Source organism: Leopardus geoffroyi, chromosome A3, assembly GCF_018350155.1.
Source record: "Leopardus geoffroyi isolate Oge1 chromosome A3, O.geoffroyi_Oge1_pat1.0, whole genome shotgun sequence".
Taxonomy (NCBI): Eukaryota; Metazoa; Chordata; class Mammalia; order Carnivora; family Felidae; genus Leopardus; species Leopardus geoffroyi.
In genome coordinates this window covers 29,282,755-29,300,364 of record NC_059336.1, presented here as the reverse complement: position 1 = coordinate 29,300,364, position 17,610 = coordinate 29,282,755, and the positions used below count along the sequence as shown (strand labels likewise).

At 53.9% G+C, this 17,610-nt stretch overlaps 1 protein-coding gene across 1 annotated transcript in view; it reads right to left on the bottom strand.

Moving 5' to 3' along the window:
- Positions 1–5,071: 5,071 nt before the first annotated feature.
- TGM3 (transglutaminase 3) overlaps positions 5,072–17,610 on the bottom strand; it is a 39,607-nt gene continuing 27,068 nt past the window's right edge. The window contains exons 8-13 of the mRNA XM_045445085.1: positions 17,262–17,365; positions 15,890–16,135; positions 11,902–12,210; positions 9,367–9,524; positions 6,077–6,210; positions 5,072–5,703 (exon numbers count right to left, since the gene is read on the bottom strand). Coding sequence (XP_045301041.1) covers positions 5,556–5,703; positions 6,077–6,210; positions 9,367–9,524; positions 11,902–12,210; positions 15,890–16,135; positions 17,262–17,365 — 1,099 coding nt within the window. The 3' untranslated portion in view covers positions 5,072–5,555. The remainder of the gene's footprint in view (positions 5,704–6,076; positions 6,211–9,366; positions 9,525–11,901; positions 12,211–15,889; positions 16,136–17,261; positions 17,366–17,610) is intronic.

Sequence of the window (17,610 nt, the reverse complement as noted above, 5' to 3'; positions counted from 1 at the left end):
ACTCGATGGAAATCAGAGACATAGATCATCCAAGGCAGCGTGCAGGATTAATGGAATCGCCGTGTTAACACTCCAATTTTGTCGCAGTTTTGCACAGCACAACAAATTATGCCGTGCAATAATTCAAACGCGTTGAATTTATCATGCAATGTCACCGAATGTATCATATATTCTAATGTGATATCAATAAATCGTGTTTATGCATGTTTGCCAATGTTTACACCCTGTAGATCGGCAACCATTGGCAGATAAATGGTTGCCATAAAATATTGTAGGTGATCATAAAGGCATGTGAAGGCTAGAATGAGAGCGAAGAATGGGGAGCTCTTGCTCTAAGCCTCTGCTTCCCCGTTGGTCCAACAGTGGGTAAATACAGTCCCCTTTTTGAAGGTTGCCAGGGGGAAAAACAACATAACGAGGGAACCTCTCCCACTGGGCAGGCTCCGGGAGATGCTGGTGGAATCCAGGTGTTTGAGGCTGGCTTCTGAGGCACGTATGATCAAGATTGGGAGGAGGAGGGGTCGAGAGCCAGAAGCAGGGCAGATGAGGAGGCTGCTTCTGGGAAGAAGGACTCTAAGGTCCCTTGCTTATGGCACCTCCTTAGGTTGGGAATGCGAGAGCCAGGAGCCAAGCAGTCACAGGAAAGTAGGCTGGGAGGAGGCATCCAAGAGTGGCTCTCTGGGGCTGGGTGCCACTGCACAGACACACGTCCTTAAGTTTCTGCATCCTTTAGCCCCATCTCTTTGCAAACCTGGGATAGAATTCATCACTGGATACCTTTTTAGAATTTGTGCATAACACCGAGGCAAGGCACTGGAGCCAGCCTGCCTGGGTACCAGCGCTGCCTTTGCTAACTCTCCGGTGACCCAATTCACTGGCTAAGTCTCGGTTCTCAGATCTGTAAAGTGACGGCAATATTATTAGCCCTTTCCTCAAAGGATTATTGGAAAGAGTAGATCAACAAATACCTATGAGACGCTTAGAACAGGCTTCCGGCTTCCAGCTTCTGGTCTGGCACAAACGAAGCTTCAAAGTCGCCACTCCATCCTAACGAGTAAAAAGCTGAACAAACCAATCTTTCACGGTGCAAACCACTCCCCGAAATTGGAGACACTGACAGGCGAATAGAGAATCATAATTTACAGGAGCAGAAACCCACGAATAGCATCTTCTGTAGAGGCCAGTGCCGGGGTAGGGAAACCTGAATGGTTATTGATGAATGGCTAGAGGCTCGGTGTGGACAAGTCTGAGAGTTAAAATCCCCTAGGGGCCCCATCCTAGAGGGCACTCAACACCTCTGTGAGCTTTACCCCCCAGGAAGCTACCAGACTCTCACAGTGAAGATCAGAGAAAAATCTCCTCAGGCTTCAGGAGGGGGAAGGGAAAAGAAACTATTTTGAAATATGCCAGAACATTCTGTTCTTCTTAGCAAGGTCGGCCCCCAGGAGAAACTAACCAGAGCTGGGCTTTTGTCAATGCCTAACTGACCCCGAGGAAAGGAAATACCCAATTTCAGCCTCTTCTAGCCTTCCATGTGGGAGAAGGGAAATACACAACTCGAACACACCCCCGCCTTTCAGTCCCAACCCCCTATGGAGGAGGGGCAGGGACTGAGAAGCCTCTGTAAATTTCACAGGTCAGAGGCACAGACACACTACAAAACAGACCTGACCATAGAACTATAGAATGCTTCCCCTCCTCCCACACCTGATGACCACATCACTAAAGCTTATTTACAGTAGTTCATCTTACCCAGTGCATCCTGTCTTGCTCTCAAGAAACAAATTTACAAGGCATACTAAAAGGCAAAAACACAGTTTAAAGAGACAGTGCAAGCATCAAAACCAGACTTAGATATAGCAGGGATGTTGGCATGATCAGACCAAGAATTTAAGACAACTGTTAATACTCTCAGAGCACTAATGGATAAAGTAGACAGCATGTAGGAACGGACGAACAATGTAAGCAGAGAGCTGGAAATCCTAAGAAAAAATAAAAAGAGAAATGCAAGAGATCAGAAACACTATAACAGAAATTAAGAATGTCTTTGATGGGGGGCCCCTGGGTGGCTCAGTCAGTTAAGCATCTGACTTTGGCTTTGATCATGATCTCACGGTTTGTGGGTTCAAGCCCCACATCAGGCTCTGTGCTGACAGCTCAGAGCCTGGAGCCTGCTTTGGATTCTGTCTCCCTCTCTCTCTGCCCCTCCCCTGCTCGCTCCTCCTCCTCTCTCTCTCTCTTTCTCTCAAAAAATAGCTAAAATAAACTTTAAAAAAATGTCTCTGATGGGCTTATTAGTAGACTGGACACTGCTGAGGAGACAACTTCTGAGCTTGATATCTCTCAATAGAAACCTCCAAAACTGAAAAGCAAAGAGAAAAAGCAGAAAGAAAGAAGGGCTGGAAAAAAAAAAAAAGAAAAAAGAAAAAAAGAAGAACAGAATATGCCAGAACTCGGGGACAACTATATATGATGTAACATCCATGTAATGGGAACACCAGAAGGAAAAGAAAGAGAGAATGGAATAGAAGAGATACTTGAAACAATAATGACTGAGAATTTCCCCCAAATTAATGTCAGACCCCAAACTATGAGCCAGGAAGCATGGAGAACACCAGATAGGATAAATGCCAAAAAAAAAAAAAAAAAAAAACCCACAAAAAAACAAAAACAAAAACAAACAACCCCCCCCCCAACCCTACATCTACATATATCATTCTCAAACTGCAGAAAATCAAAGAGAGAGAAAAAAATCCTGAAAAAAGCCAGAGGTGGGGCAGAAAAACAAAAACAAAACAAAACAAAACAAAACAAAACAAAACAAAACAAAAAAAATCCACCTTCTCTATATAGGAGCAAACATAAAAATTACGTCTGATTTCTCAGAAAACGTGCAAACAAGAAGAGAGTGGAGCTAAATATTTAAAGTGTCAAGAGAAAAAAAAATCCATCAACCTAGAACTGTGAAATTATCCTTCAAAAGTGAGGAGAAATAACGACTTTCTCAGACAAACAGAAATGAGGGAATTTGTTACCTTGCAAGAAATGCTAAAAGCAGCTCGTTGGAGAGAGGAAAAAATGATCTAGTTCAAGCACTCAGCTCTACATAAAGAAAGGAAAAGCACTGGAGAAGGAATAGGTGAAGGTAAATAAAAACTTATATTTTTTTCTTTTTTTTGTTTTTATTTTATTTTATTTTTTATTTTTTTAAATGTACATCCAAATTAGTTAGCATCTAGTGCAACAATGATTTTGGGAGTAGATGCCTTAGTGCCCCTTACCCATGTAGCCCATCCCCCCTCCTACAACCCCTCCTGAAACCCTCAGTTTGTTCTCCAAATTTATGAGTCTCTTGTGTTTTGTCCCCCTCCCTGTTTAAAAAAAATTTTTTTTTAATGTTTATTTATTTTTGGCAGAGAGAGAGACAGAGCATGAGCAGGGGAGGGGCAGAGAGAGGGAGACACAGAATGCAAAGCAGGCTCCAGGCTCTGAGCTGTCAGCACAGAGCCCGACGCGGGGCTCGAACTCACGAACCGTGAGATCATGACCTGAGCTGAAGTCAGTGCTTAACCGACTGAGCCACCCAGGCGCCCCTCCAGATGGATTTTTAATGTCACACCTTAGGAGTGTCACTCCAGGAGAAACCCAAGGATAGGGATCATGCTGTGGTTGATTTTTAAGCTCTCTTGACCCCATCCCCAGCAGAAAGCCTGGCACAAAGTCCCTCCGGAAATGCTTGCTGATAAGATGGCTGTTAGTGGAAAGTAAGGTCTGGGGCAGGCCTCCCAGGGATGGCAAGATACGGATTTCCTTCTTTCTCTCAGAGACCGGAGTAGGTGTCTGTTGATTTCACCCTCTCCTACCTCACTGGGGACTGCTGCAGAATTTCTGAGGAGGAACGGAACACCCCATCTTCAGGCCTAGTGCAGGGCCAAGGCCCCCAGAACGCTTGGAGAGGGTGGCAGAACTTTCGGGAAGAGAGACAAGCCCCTCGCTCCGCAGGGGAAGCCTCTGCTGCGTTTAGACACGGGAGCCGGGGTCTGGTGATGGTTCCTTGATGTTGGGAGCAGAGTTGGGCCCAAGTGCTGGTGCCAGCTGCCTCCAGAAAACCGTGGAGGTGGGAAGCTGAGCCCGGAGCGGCTTGAGTGGCAGGAGGAGGAGAGAGGCAGCTGGGGCCAGCCAGCTCACCCCTTTTGGTGGATCAAGGAGGTTGCGAGCGTCCCATGGGCCAGGGGACCCCACTAAGGGCAAGTGGGCTCAGGAAAAAGCACAGGACCTTCCGGTACAGTTAGAGGTAGTGGGGTGAATCTCTGGGGGCTGAAACTAAGGGCCATGTTGCCCCCATTATGGAACAAGTAGTGGCGAAAGCCTGCCTTCACACGCTGGCCGACATCAGTGGATCAAGCCATCCGAGGGGAAGGGGGAAGGAAGGAGGAGTAGGTCGGGCCTGCTGAGCAGAAGGCAGACGCTTTGAGCTGGACGTTGAGGCAGAAGCTTCTGTTTAGCCCGGACTGGCCGACTCAAGAGAGCACGGTACGATTGCCAAAACGGAATCTGTCAGCACAAGGGACCGGGAAGCTATGGGCTCTGCTTGGGGTCGTTTCGAGGGGCAGGGAGACCGAGGAACCACCAAAGCATGTGCGAAGGCAGAGAAGGTTCCGGCTGAGTTAGCAGTGCTGTGGCCTCCTGGCTGCAGGAGGAGAGGTGCGGCTTTGAGGAGGGAAGAGCCCGGTGTGAGCAGAGGCTGGGCCTCTCCGGGAGTCTCCTCTGCAAAAGGGTTCCAGGGAGGACTTTGAGGTCCCTTCCCACTCGGCCCAGCGCAAAGCCTGCCTGGGACAAGGGGCTCCCTCTCCGGGCAACCTCGTCTATTTTTGGACATCCTATTAGAAAGTTTATTCACTGAACAGTGAATAAACAGTGATCTGTCCCACACAAGCCCACACTCCCTTTGGACACTGGCATGTGGGGAACAAGATGTCCTTGGGTCATCCCTTCTCCAAAAGAACATGGCCGCCGCCCCCCTTCCTCCTCCACCACCTTAGGCAAAGCAGCAGTCTAGTACAGCCCGTGCTGATTGTGTTCTTTTTAACTTTTATTTTGAGTGTAAAGATGTGAGTGCCACGACAGTGTGAGTGCGGGACAGTGCCTCCCGCGGTGGCGCGAGGGAGGAGCGGGAATGTCCCAACTGCATAGGCTTGGAATCAGCAAACCGTCCGCACCGTCTCTTCTCCCACAGCCATTCAGAGTCGCTGGGTCAGATGCCACTCTGTCCTGCAGCATTGCTGGCCTTGAGGGCCGAGCAGGGCCACGGGGCTCATGGGAACGTGCAAAAGTGAATGCGTCTCAGGGCGGGAGGTAGTCAGCCCAGCCCGGGAAAGGGGGGGGGGGGGGGCGCGGGGGCGTGCGTGTGCCGGAGGCTGGGGGTCCCGTCCGGGCCGGCTCGGGGGACGTTGTGGATTTCCCAGGCTGGACATCATGGGCGGGAGGGCTCACTCCACAGGCGAGCGCCGCCTGCCCCGTGTTACCCAAGTTTGTATGGGGCCCCCTCGCGCCCTTCATTCGGCCACGTCGATGGACAGCATGGCCTTGATCGCAGGGAATTTGTTGCAGGAGAAGTCAGCGAGCAGCTGCTTGGTGCCACTCCGGGTGGGCAGGATCTCAAAACGCACCCGGGACCGCTCCTTGGGGCGCAGGGTCGGCACGCTGGTGGGGAAGTGCACCGTCACGGTTGATGGCGAGGTTCTCGGACCTCGGGCTAGAGGGGCCCCCTGCAGCCTCAAGTCCTGCGCTGGTGGGGCTCCCTCTGGCTCCCTCCCTGAGTCATGCCCCACCCCCTGCTAGCTTGGGGCCCCTCAGCCGGGGAGGGAGGGAGCCCCATGATCTCCCACATACAGAAAGCCCTGAGGACCGGCTCCAAGCGCCGGTGATCTGGACTTCCCGGGAGTTCAAGTCTGGTCAACCCCCACACCAGATGCAAACGTGCGTGCCCGCGTGCGGACTCTCCCAGGGGCTGCGGGGAGGCCGCCTCCGACCCCCTCCCACCGCCCCACACTGGCCCCTCAGGTCCGGGACTCACTCAATCCTGAGGCTTCCCAGCAGCAGGCCGCTGCCCTCCACCATCAGCACGCAGTCCTTCACGGGCTCATCCAGCGGGTTGGAGAAGAGCATCTGGACGTTCACGGGCTGCTGCACCCGGGCCTGGTCCAGCACCTACGAGGAGAAGGGTTGCCGGAGTCAGGACATGGGCTGCTAGCCTCACCTGCCACTTGGTGAGAGCCCACGCAGGCTGGGTGGACAGCTCAGTGATGGGCAGACACCCCTGCAGGGGTTTCCTGGGAGACTGCTGCCAGGCCCCGTGCTTCTGACGGGACCCCAGGCTCAGAGGGAGAGGCGGCACATTGTAGTGACTGAGAGCACTTGTCTTCTCTGCTCCTCTTCCTGGTCGCGCTGGGAAGGGCAGCCCTGCTTCCCAGGACGGCCCCGTTCCACGTGGGCAGCTCAGAGGGCGGGGGACTGTTTCATTCTGAACCTAGAACTTTCCTGGGGCGCCTGGGTGACTCGGTCGGTTAAGCGTCCCCCAGTCTTGGCTTCAGCTCCGGTCGCGATCTCACAGTTCGTGAGTTCAAGCCCCACGTCGGGTTCCGCGCTGACGGTATGGAGCCTGCTTGGGCTTCTCTCCCCCGCGCTCTCTGCCCCTCCCCGACTTGTGCGTGAGTTCGAGCCCCGCGTGGGGCTCTGTGCTGAGCTCCAGCTCAGAGCCTGGAGGCTGCCTTGGATTCTGTGTCTCCCTCTCTCTCTGTGCCCCTCCCCCTCTCACACTCTGTCTCTCTCTCTCCCTCTCAAAAAATAAATAAACATTAAAAAAATTAAAAAAAAAAGAAAAGATAAAGAAAAGCAGTATTTTCTTTGAGGCTCCCACTCATCGGTCTTTTTCTTCCCTTCCAGCCTGGAAGCCCCCTCCCTGGGAGGCCCGAGCCCACTCAGACCCCCACTCAGAGCCTCATGCTCCTCTCCACAGGACATGGCATTGGGCCCCTCAATTCAGGCCACTCTCTGATGACACCCCGGCCTATCGATGTCCTCTGAAACTTCTGGAGCCCAAGTTTTCCCTGTGTGTCATGTGTGGTCTGGACGGGGCTCCCGCCCCGCACTGTCCTTGGCCAGAGAAGCCTCGGGTTCCCATCAGGAAAGCAACCTGGACTATTTGTTTGCTGTCGAAGAGAGAGCTGTGCTTCTGTGCCTCCCTGCCTTCCAAAGAAGGAGCCTGATGAGCTCATGGATACGATACGTAAACACTGACGTCGTGTTCGCACTGATATTTGGTTTTCATGTCATTTGTTCTTCTTGCCTTATTGCTGCTTACCACCCCATCCCGTTGACCCAAATCTGTATGTGCACCCAAAAGGGAGGATAAGAGCCCCCAGAAATCTGAATCTGATTATCAGTGGTTCACGGGCCAATGTGAGGGACATCATCACCCTTTGGGACAAAGTTCAGATTTCGTGGTCTGATTCCACAGTATAACGTCCTCAATGCTTGCTGCGAATCCGTGCTGGATTAGAGAACGGGACTTCATCCGAATGGTTACCTTTTCATACAGATTACCCTCACGGGTTTAAAAATCCGCACCCTGCTCTGAGTGAGCTGTGCACGGATTCTTTCAAATCAAGGTAAGAATGCGTGGTGCTCTGCAGGTTGATGTCAAGGTGAGATTGTTAGGAGCAAATTCGCACAGAGATGTCCGAAAGAAGAGAGAGCAGATGCCCTTTTGAAAGATTAAGTAAGAGAGTTCTTGGTGGCACATTTCCAGCCTATTTGTATTCTGACCTCCTTTCTAAAGATATTATAGTCTCTTCAAAGACAAAGGCCACTCGATATGGAAATCCAAAAGCAACAGTGTTGCACAACAGTGTTGAATAAAAGAGAAAGGATAAAGCTACAGGGGCGCCTGGGTGGCTCCGGTGGTTGAGTGTCTGACTTTGGCTCAGGTCATGATCTCACGGTTCTTAAGTTCGAGCCCCACGTTGGGCTCTGTGCTGACGGCCCAGGCTCTGGCGCCTGCTTCCGATTCTGTTTCTCTCTCTTTCTCTGTCTGCCTCTCCCCTGCTCATGCTCTGCCTCTCTGTCTCTCAAAAATAAATGAGCTTTAAAAATGAAAAAAATAAATAAACATTAAAAAATTTAAAAAAAGATAAAGCTATAAGAATATTTGACGATACTGGATAAAGGAGTATAATGGGGGGAAAATTACCTTCACTTAAACACTGATCATTTTAACACAATGTTTTCATAACTGAACCAGCTGCTACCCAGCGTCCCCTCCCAGCTTCGGCTGTCCATCACGTCCACGGAGAGGATGCACGGTTCTTGGAAATGCCTTGGGAAGCAGGAGAGGCTTTGGCACACAGGGGACAAGCACCGGCTGACGACGAGGACGCGCGGGTGGGGAAGAAGGCAAGCCGGAAGCCAAGTGCCCTGCTCTGCTCATGATTATTTTACAAAATCTGATTAGCTTCTAAGATGTGGCAGCAGGGGAGCCAGTGATGGGCCCAGAGCAGGGGCAGCGCCTCCCCGGGTGGAGTTTACAGACGGGTAGGAGAACGGAGCCAAGATCAAAGTGCACAAATACAGGTATAACTTCAACTAGAACAGATGCCATAAAGTAAGAGCACAGAAGGCTCTCGGGGACGTATAACTGGAGACCGAGCCTTATTTGGCGGGGCAGGGAGGGGGCGCGTCAGGAAATGCTTGTCTGGGGAAATGGCCCCTGCAAGGGAGGTATTTTATTATCGAGATGACATAGAACAATGGAGCCACAGAGATCAAGGGACTTAACTCGGGGTGGCTGCTGGTAAATGGTGGGGCCTGGATACAAGGTCAGGCCCAAGGGCTGAACGGCTGCCCCTCTCTGCTTTCCCCTAAACTCCCTGGCCAGGACACGGGCTGCCCTTCTGAGGTGGGGGACCACTGCCCACTCTGAAGCACAGTCTAGACGATGCTCTGCAAACGTGGCCAGCGGCTAGACTGTGGGCTAGACCTACGCCTTGTGAGTCTCTGTGATTCTCGAGCCTGGCCCCGCCTGGAACACGGCAGGTGCTCAGAGCTGAGGAACCCCTCCAGCGGCTTCTCAGCTGATGCCCCCAGTGCATCTGGAACCTGATCCGAAGAAGCCCAGGGGGCAAAGGTGCTTGTTTATTACCAGAAACAAGGATTCCGGTCTGAGCGGGAGCTCTGGGCCATCCACTTGGCGGAGGCTGGACCTAGGTCCCTGACCCTCTCAGCGGGGAAGGAGCTGCTTTGCGGTTTGGGGGTATTGGTAGGGCTGGGCTGGCTGGGGAGGTGCCCATTCACCGCCGCCCCCCTTACCTCCAGGGTCAGGCTGGGGTTGTCCAGGATGATGTCCCTTTCTACCACCACCTCTGCCTCGTCGGAGACCTGGCACACAGCGGTGGTCCGGATCATGTTGTCTGCCTTCAGGTACTTCTCGTACTGAGCATATGTAATCTTCACGGGATGCTGTATTTCTGGAAGGAGAAGCCGGGGAGGACAGAGTGAGAGAGAGTGGGGTGGACTTCTGGAACCTTCAGAGCTGATGCTACCAAGCCAAGGCTGCGGGAGCCGGCCGGAAATGTCTGCAGCCCGGGGCTTGACTGAGCCCTCCCTGCTGGGCCCGGTGGGAAACAGGCCCCTGTTCTGTGCAGCCTCTAGAGCCGAGGCTGGGGAGGGACCAGGACTCCGGCTGGCTGGGCAGCTTCCCAGGAGGATGGGTTGGATGGGCTGGAGACACTTCCCTTCCTGGAACATGTCAGAGGGCAGGGAAGAATACAAATGTTAGCCGATTGCCTAACGATGACGACAATGGCGATGACAACAAAATCTTAACTAGGAAGGGAAGCCAGGGATCGGCTGAAGAAATCGAATAGCCTGGGATTCTATGGCGACAGGCCCCCCCGAGCCACCTCGCCACCGCTGGTCTCTCCTGCTTCCGAGTCCCCCCCCACACACCAGGCGGACGCGGCTTCGGAAGCGCTCCCCCCACCCTCCCCCTCCAAAATCATGTTCCTCCTCTCCCATGCCACTTCAAAAAGCTCCTTGCTGGCTCAGAAACGAACAGATGATCATAAGGGGGAAAGAATAGGAAAAATGAGGTAAAAACAGAGAGGAAGGCAAACCATAAGAGACTCTCAAACACAGAACAAAGTGAGGGTTGATATGGGGGGGGGAAATGGGGGATGGGCATTGAGGAGGGCGCTTGTTGGGATGGGCACTGGGTATTGTATGGAAGTGATGAATCATGGGAATCCACTCCCAAAGCCAAGGGCACACTGCATACACTGCATGTTAGCTAACTTGACGATAAATTAAACAGAAAAGAAAAGAAAAGAAATAACGTTCTGATGCGTCAGTCTGGCCCTGCATCACTGAGCCCAACTCACCTCCCCCCTTGAAACAGCCCTCAGTGATTCTCATTGTCCCTTTGACAACACAGACTCATGGTGGCCAAACCACAAGGTTCCTTCGGGTAGAAATGCCTCCCCCAGCTTCTGTCCATTCACCTGGCTTTTCCCAAGTCTCAGGGCCCCTCTCCCTCCTCTGTGGTCCAGGCCATTCCCGCCTCTCTCCCAGGGGTCATGCTGGGTGGCCCGGAGTGCCCCGGCACCCCTATGCTCTTTGAGAGGGAAGCTGCCTCGGCTGTTCACACTGGAGGAATGTACGAGGCCTGCCTCGACTGTACAGATGGATGTGGAGAGTGAGTGGTTGTTGTTTCAGCCCTTTCACGTGAATTCTTTCTGGTCCACAAAAATAGCTCTCCCCTAGAGCTTTGAAGGGAGACAGCAGCCCGGCAGTTGCTTCTGGAGGGGGGAAGATTTCTGCTGAAATTCTGCCAGAAGACAGGTTGCTAGGGCTGCAGCCTCCTGACAGGTGTAACACATCTCAGTGCCCCTACAGACAGAGCTCTTCTTTCAAGATGGGCTGTATAATTAATCAGTTTTTATTATGGGAAGCAAATAGCCACCCCACCCTTGTTAATCTGCTTTGTAAGTCCCAACTTTTCATAACAGCTTGGCGGATTTTGCCAACGTGGGCACGCCTGCATTCTAATCCTCTCAGAGCGCCGGGCCTTTTTCTGCTCTGCCTCGCTCCTTTCCCATCTGCGCTACCCAGGACCGGGGAGTTTCTGCTCCTCCCAGATTCTCTGGCCTCCAAGAACACCCATCACTGCCGAGGGAAATCGGGAAGCTTCCCCCGTGGCTGCGGTGTGGGAAGGAACATTGGACGAGGGTTTAAGACCCTGCTCTGTATTGCGACCCGTCCGGGGGCAAATCTGAAAAGTGGTTCGTTGTGGGGTCGGGGTGGGGGTGAGGCATGTGGGAGGGGTAGGCAGACATATAATCTAGAAAATGGGGGGTGGGCCTGGATTTAGCATCAGGACGCCCAGGGCTGAGCCCCCCCGTACTGCCGCTAGCTGTGACACGTGAGCTCTTAAAGCAAGGTCACGATGTCTCCAAGCCTCAGTTTCTGCCTCTGGAAAAGGGGACACTGAAATCTGCCCGTTTCAGAAGTTCAAATGAGAGAGGATGTGAAGAAGCTCTCTGCACGCTGAGCGAAGTGCGTGTACCTGCGAGGGACGTCGCGGTGTGGCTATTAACTGCCAAAGCCTCCTTCCTTCCCCCCCCCCCCACCCCGGGGTGTAGAAGGATTTGGGTCGGCACCGCCCTGACCTGCACTGTTCTCACTGTCACAGCTTTCAAAACTTCAAAACCCAAGGCTTAACCACAGCGACCATGGGCTGCTCCTCTCTTAGTCAGCTGAATCCGTTCCAACAGGAACCCTCCAACCCCAAAAGAACACGAGCCGCCTTGGATGCATGGCGTCCCCACAAACCACAGGGCGAGTTACCTTCTTCGGGATCCAGGGATATTGTGACAGAGTCCTTCCACACTTCGTGTACCAGTGTGCCGTTGTAGACGATGGTCCAGGCCGTCATGTTCACGGTCACCGTCTTCATGTCGCTCGTCAGGTTTTTGAGTATCAGGGCCATGTTGACTTCTTTGCCCACCTCCAGGATGCCAGTGACCTTGAACTTCCCAGAGATGCTGGGCTCCCTCCCCTCTCTTTCCAAGCGTCTCGCAGACGTGGCACCAAAAGCCATTCGGGGTTTAAGTTTCCCCAAAGCCTTCTCAAACACTTGTCTTTCCTGGCTGGAACCTGTGTGGTTGGAAAAGCGGGAAACATCTCAGGGAGGGGGTGGAGCCTGGACAAAGGACAGCGCTCTACCTGGAAAGGCAGCCTGGGACTAATTGGCTTTGCCCACTGAGCCACGATTCTCATCGAAGCAAGTGGCCACGCTCTCGGGGCCTCCATTTCATCCTCCTTAACGCGAGGCTCACAGACCCACCAGTCTGTGGTGCTTTACCTTCCAGTGAGGAAAGCTTTAGCAACACTTGCACCAAGTTACCATCTGGCTTGATAGTTTGTTCAGCTTAATCAGTGTAGATTTCGTGCCCCTTTTCTTTGTTTTATTTATTTACGTTTGGATAAAACGTCCCTGGCGAGAACAAGCAGGTACTTTAAAAATAAGTGACGGGGACACTCGTGTGGCTCAGTTGGTTAAGCGTCCGACTCTTGATTTTGGCTCAGGTCATGATCTCAAGGCTCGTGAGTTCGAGCCACACGCCAGGCTCTGCAAGGACAGCACAGAGCCTGCTCGGGATCCTCTCTCTCTGCCCCTTCCCCTCTCACGCTCGCTCTCGCGCTCTCTCACTCGAAATGAAGAAAGGAGCTTTTAAAACAGAAAAAGTAAGAAAAACGGAGTCAAAAAAGGTTAGAGTGAGTTCATAAGCAAAAAGAGGGGAAAAAAGGTTATGATTTAGAATTGGCTTCATTAAAAAAATTTTTTTTTTTTTTTTCTCCAAACCACTTCACCGTGTTATTCTGCTTCGTTTCTAGAGGTACTCTGGGGTCAAAGAGTGGCACTTCTGTCCATGTCAAAGAAGAACTTCCCGTGGTTGGTTTGGTTCCGCGTTATGACTAGTTTAAATTGTCGAGAGAGTCCAGGTTTTAAAACCCCAAGGGTGGATTTTCTGACTCTGACTCAGATTGTGAACACTGCTAAATGTGACGGTAGAGATGGCCCCTGGAGAATGGCCATGGTGACCCTCAAGGTCGTGGCTCTTGGGCATTAAGGTGAGTAGCCACCTCCACGCCTCTGGGCCAGTGGTGGCCATGCAGTTCACATAAGGCTCCCTGCCTTGACCTGAAGATAGACCCAAGATCAAGGGGAAGGTGCACTGACCCTCCAGGAATGTGGACAGACATACACAAGGAAGGATTCCCATGTTTGTATCTGCAGACCACACTTAACGGCCCCCGTCTTCCCCAACCAACTTGTGACATTTTTAAGACACCAGATGACTTATCGTAAGCACTTTACAACTTAGCGAGGCCTTTCCCGTAAGTTACATGTAACAACTGGCTGAGACCTCAGAGGCCAACCCATCCAAGGCCATCGTGTTAAAAGGAAGGCCTTAAGAGAAGACGCGACCGATCCAAGCAACTGGTCTAATCACGGGGTTAGAAGCAGAGAAGAGGGCCAGTCCCCACGTGTCTATACCCGTAGTCCGAGGTTCCCCCCGAACATCCTACTGAAAAAGAGACAGGCAGCCAGATTACCCAAGCTGAAAGCTCCTGGTGGGCTGGGTTCTTTGTGGTGCCTTCCCATCTTCTAGCAGAGTTGTAAGTCCACACCCAGGGCTGGTGTCTGTGCAGGGAGCTGAGCCTTCTGTCCCCAGGACCTCAAAGCAGGTGTGTTTGCGCAACGAGGCGCAGAGCCCAGATACCTATATAGGTCACCTGCTGAGCTTACTCAAGACTCAGCTTCCTGCTACTGTCTTCTCCCTTCGTGTTGACGTTGCGCAAATGCCTAGCAACCCATTTTATGAGCTTTTCCTCCCTGGGGCCCTCGGAGACAGGCCGGCCGGCATCATTAGGTAAGGAGAACCGGGGACAACAGTCATCAGCTCTGCTGTCACGCAGAGGCTGGGGCACTGTCCTGCATGGACTCACCCCAACCTGGCCACGGCCCAGCCCTTCTCCATTGGTGAGGAGGTTTGGCTGGGACAGGCAGAGCCCCTCAGTAAGCAGAACCAAGGTGTGATAGCAAGGTAAGGAAATCCACGGGACATGTGTCCAAGGGAGCAGTACCCTTCAAAAGGCACCTTGGGAGGTCGTCATTTCAGTGCAGCGACGGAAGTCCAAGTTGATAAAAATCACCACTATTTAATACATCCTCACTGTGCCAGGCACTGCTCTTGGCCCTTCCTGTGCACAAGCTCATTTACTCATTTATTTATTTTTTAACGTTTATTTATTATTGGGAGACAGAGAGACAGAGCATGAGCAGGGGAGGGGCAGAGAGAGGAGGAGACACAGAATCCGAAGCAGGCTCCAGGCTCCGAGCCGTCAGCCCAGAGCCCGACGCGGGGCTCGGACTCACAAACCGCGAGATCGTGACCTGAGCCGAAGTCGGACGCTCAACCGACGGAGCCACCCGGGCGCCCCTGCACAAGCTCATTGAAATCCTACTGAAGACAGGCATTGCTGTTCTCATGTTACCGGGGAGGGAGCCGGGGATCAGAGATCCTAAGACTCCTGCGTGAGGTCTCCTGGTTATAGATGTATGACGGGAACCGACCTCCTGCCCCCCGGCCCCTACCCTTGTTTCTATGTCATGACAGTGTTGAAAATGCTTCGGCAGGGGCGCCTGGGTGGCGCAGTCGGTTAAGCGTCCGACTTCAGCCAGGTCACTATCTCGCGGTCCGTGAGTTCAAGCCCCGCATCGGGCTCTGGGCTGATGGCTCAGAGCCTGGAGCCTGTTTCCGATTCTGTGTCTCCCTCTCTCTCTGCCCCTCCCCCGTTCATGCTCTGTCTCTCTCTGTCCCAGAAATCAATAAACGTTGAAAAAAAAAAAATTAAAAAAAAAAAAAAAAAGAAAAAGAAAATGCTTCGGCATCTCCCTTCCCCCTGGCCTGTGAGCTCAGGGAGGGCAGGGCCCCCGTCCGCTGTGTCGCTCATTGCCTCCCCGGAGCTGATCACGCAGCAGGCACCAGCTGGGTCTCAGTCCATGTTTATTGACTGAGAGAAGGGCTGTCTGGTCCCAGCCCTGGGGATGGCCTGCAGAGGCAGCTTGGGGACCAAACTGAGGCTACCGATCTCATTACCCTAGGCCCATGCTTCCAAATGCCCATAAATACCACTACTCGGGCAGGTTCCCCACCTTCCACCACCAGACTTGGGAGTCAGACCCCGTCTCCCGTGCTCAGCTTTCCTCTTTTGTCAGTTGCAGCCGACACCAACAGCCAGCATTTGTGAGGGTTTGGGCTTCACTCCAGGGCGTGCTCTGGGTCCCTTTAGGGGAGCCCCGAGGCAGGGACCCACATCTTCGGGGGCTTTGCCCATTTCGGAGTCCGGACAGTGTTTCCCGCCTGTGTTTCTTGGAGGCTAGCAATTTCTCCTAAAGCCCCCGGGGCAGCCTCCCACGGGAGTCGTGTTTCTCCCCGTGATGTCCCATCGCAGGGCTGTCACCCCAGTTGTGGGAAAGGGACGCGGCCGGAGAGGAGCCGCACTGCCAGCTGCCAGGCCCCGCGGCAACATTCCACGGGTGCCGCGTCTGCCTGTGATGGTTCCGTCCCCACTGGAAACAGTCGGAGGAACTGGGCGTTAGGCGCCAGGGAGCAGTCCTCCCATTCAGGCCGAACGGGCTGAGAGCACAGGAGGAGGAGGAGGAGGAGGAGGAGGAGGAATTCTCTCCCTCCTCCGCCCTCAAAGCCGTCTTCCCACCGCCCAGCCCTGGGCGCCGCCGCCCCCAGGGGCCGTGCCCCCTTCCTACCTTCTGGATACTTGTACTTCTCCGTGATGTCCATGCGAGAGTTGCTGCCCACGGCCTTGGTGCTGATGTACCTGCCGATGCTGCGGGCGTCCGTGGAATTCTGCTTCTGGGTGTTGTTGCGGGCGTCGTGGATCCAGGTGATGCGGTCGGCGTTCACCTCCGCGAAGACGAAGGGCATGTCGAAGTCCAGGTTCACGTCACCCTCTCGTACGGCGGTCACCGAAGCGGGGCCGCACTGGAACACCCCTGGTGGCCCAGGCGTAGAGATTGGATGCGTGCCAAAGCCAGGCCAGGCGGGCGAGAGCCCACCCCGGGGAGGCCGCCCACGGCGACGCAGCTTCTCTGCCTCTACCCCCTGAGACTCCTTCGGCCCCGGCTGCCTGCCCCACTCCTTTGGCCCTCGGCACGGGCCCTCCCGGGGGTGGTGTTATCTGCCGCGGTGACACCCCGCTCAGACGGCACTTCTCCGGAAGACTGGCCAGTCCCGCAACCCGCTGGCCGCCCCGGGGGCTGTCTCCTAAAGAGGAAAATCTTGCCGTCTTGTGCCTTTTTCTACCTTCCCAAATCCTCACCCCCTATTCCCAGAAGAATACCCTAAACCCAGCCCGCAGGGGTCTTGCTCCTCTGAGCTCCCAAGCCCTGCCTGTCCCCTTGCTCCTCCCGCACTTGGCCGAGGTGGATCAGATAGGTAGAGACTGGTGTAGATGTGGATACACAGGATACAGTGTCATGTGACACTCAACATGAACGTAGCCCGCGACACACGGCCCGCGGGTCACAAGCGGGAAGAAGAAAACTTCCTGGAGAGTCTGGGGTCCAAGCCGCAAAGGGAGAGGCCGGAAGTGGGAGCCGAAGCCCTGGGCACCGGGACAGGGAGGGGGCCAGCCTGCATGAGGAGAGCTTGGCTTGGCAGAGGGGCACCGTGGAGGGGACAGAGGCTCTGGGGGCCCTGATCACGGAGGTCTCCAGCTGAGCGGGGGACTCTGGGCGAAATCCCTGGGCAACAGGGGACCGGAAGGTTTCTGTGCTGGGAGGGACAGGCTCCTCAAGGCAGTGTGGGGAAATCCCTGTTGGCAGAGCGTGGCGTCTTCCCCTTGTCGCCTGGCACGTGCCAGGGCCTCCACAGCAGTGACAACAGTCGCGTGGGCGCAGGGAAGCCACTCGTCCAAGTAGCAGCCTGAGCCAAGGAAAATTAGGATGGGAAATCTATGCTGAAAATATTTTGTCTTCGTTCCATCAAGCCTTCCTTTCCTTCCATCGAGCCTTGGGGTGACTTTCCTGAGCCGCGTCCACCGCTGCGCAGAATTGAGAGGCCGGGACACAGGGCGAAACCCAGAGGAGGGGGCGGTAAGCAGGGCTGCTGGAGGGTTACCTTGGCTCCTCTCCTGGGGGGTGGCGTCCAGGACCTGCCATCCACTGTACGAGGGGCCCAGGTCAGTCCGCACAAACCAGCCTTCGTTCCAGACGTGGAAATTCCTGCGGACAGAACCACAGATTGCAGAGCTGGCCAAAGGCCACGCAGCAGGAGGCGGCAAAATACCACGCCTCTGCCTGACAGTGTGGCGCCCCTTAGTCACCGAGCGAGTTTCCCCTGCGCCGGCTACTGTGCTAAACCTCGCCGAGCACCTAAGTCCTCACAGCGCTAGGAAACAGTGCCTTGATGCCGATCTCATAAGAAGGAGAAACTGAGGCTCGGGGAAGTTAAGCAGCTTCCAACGGTA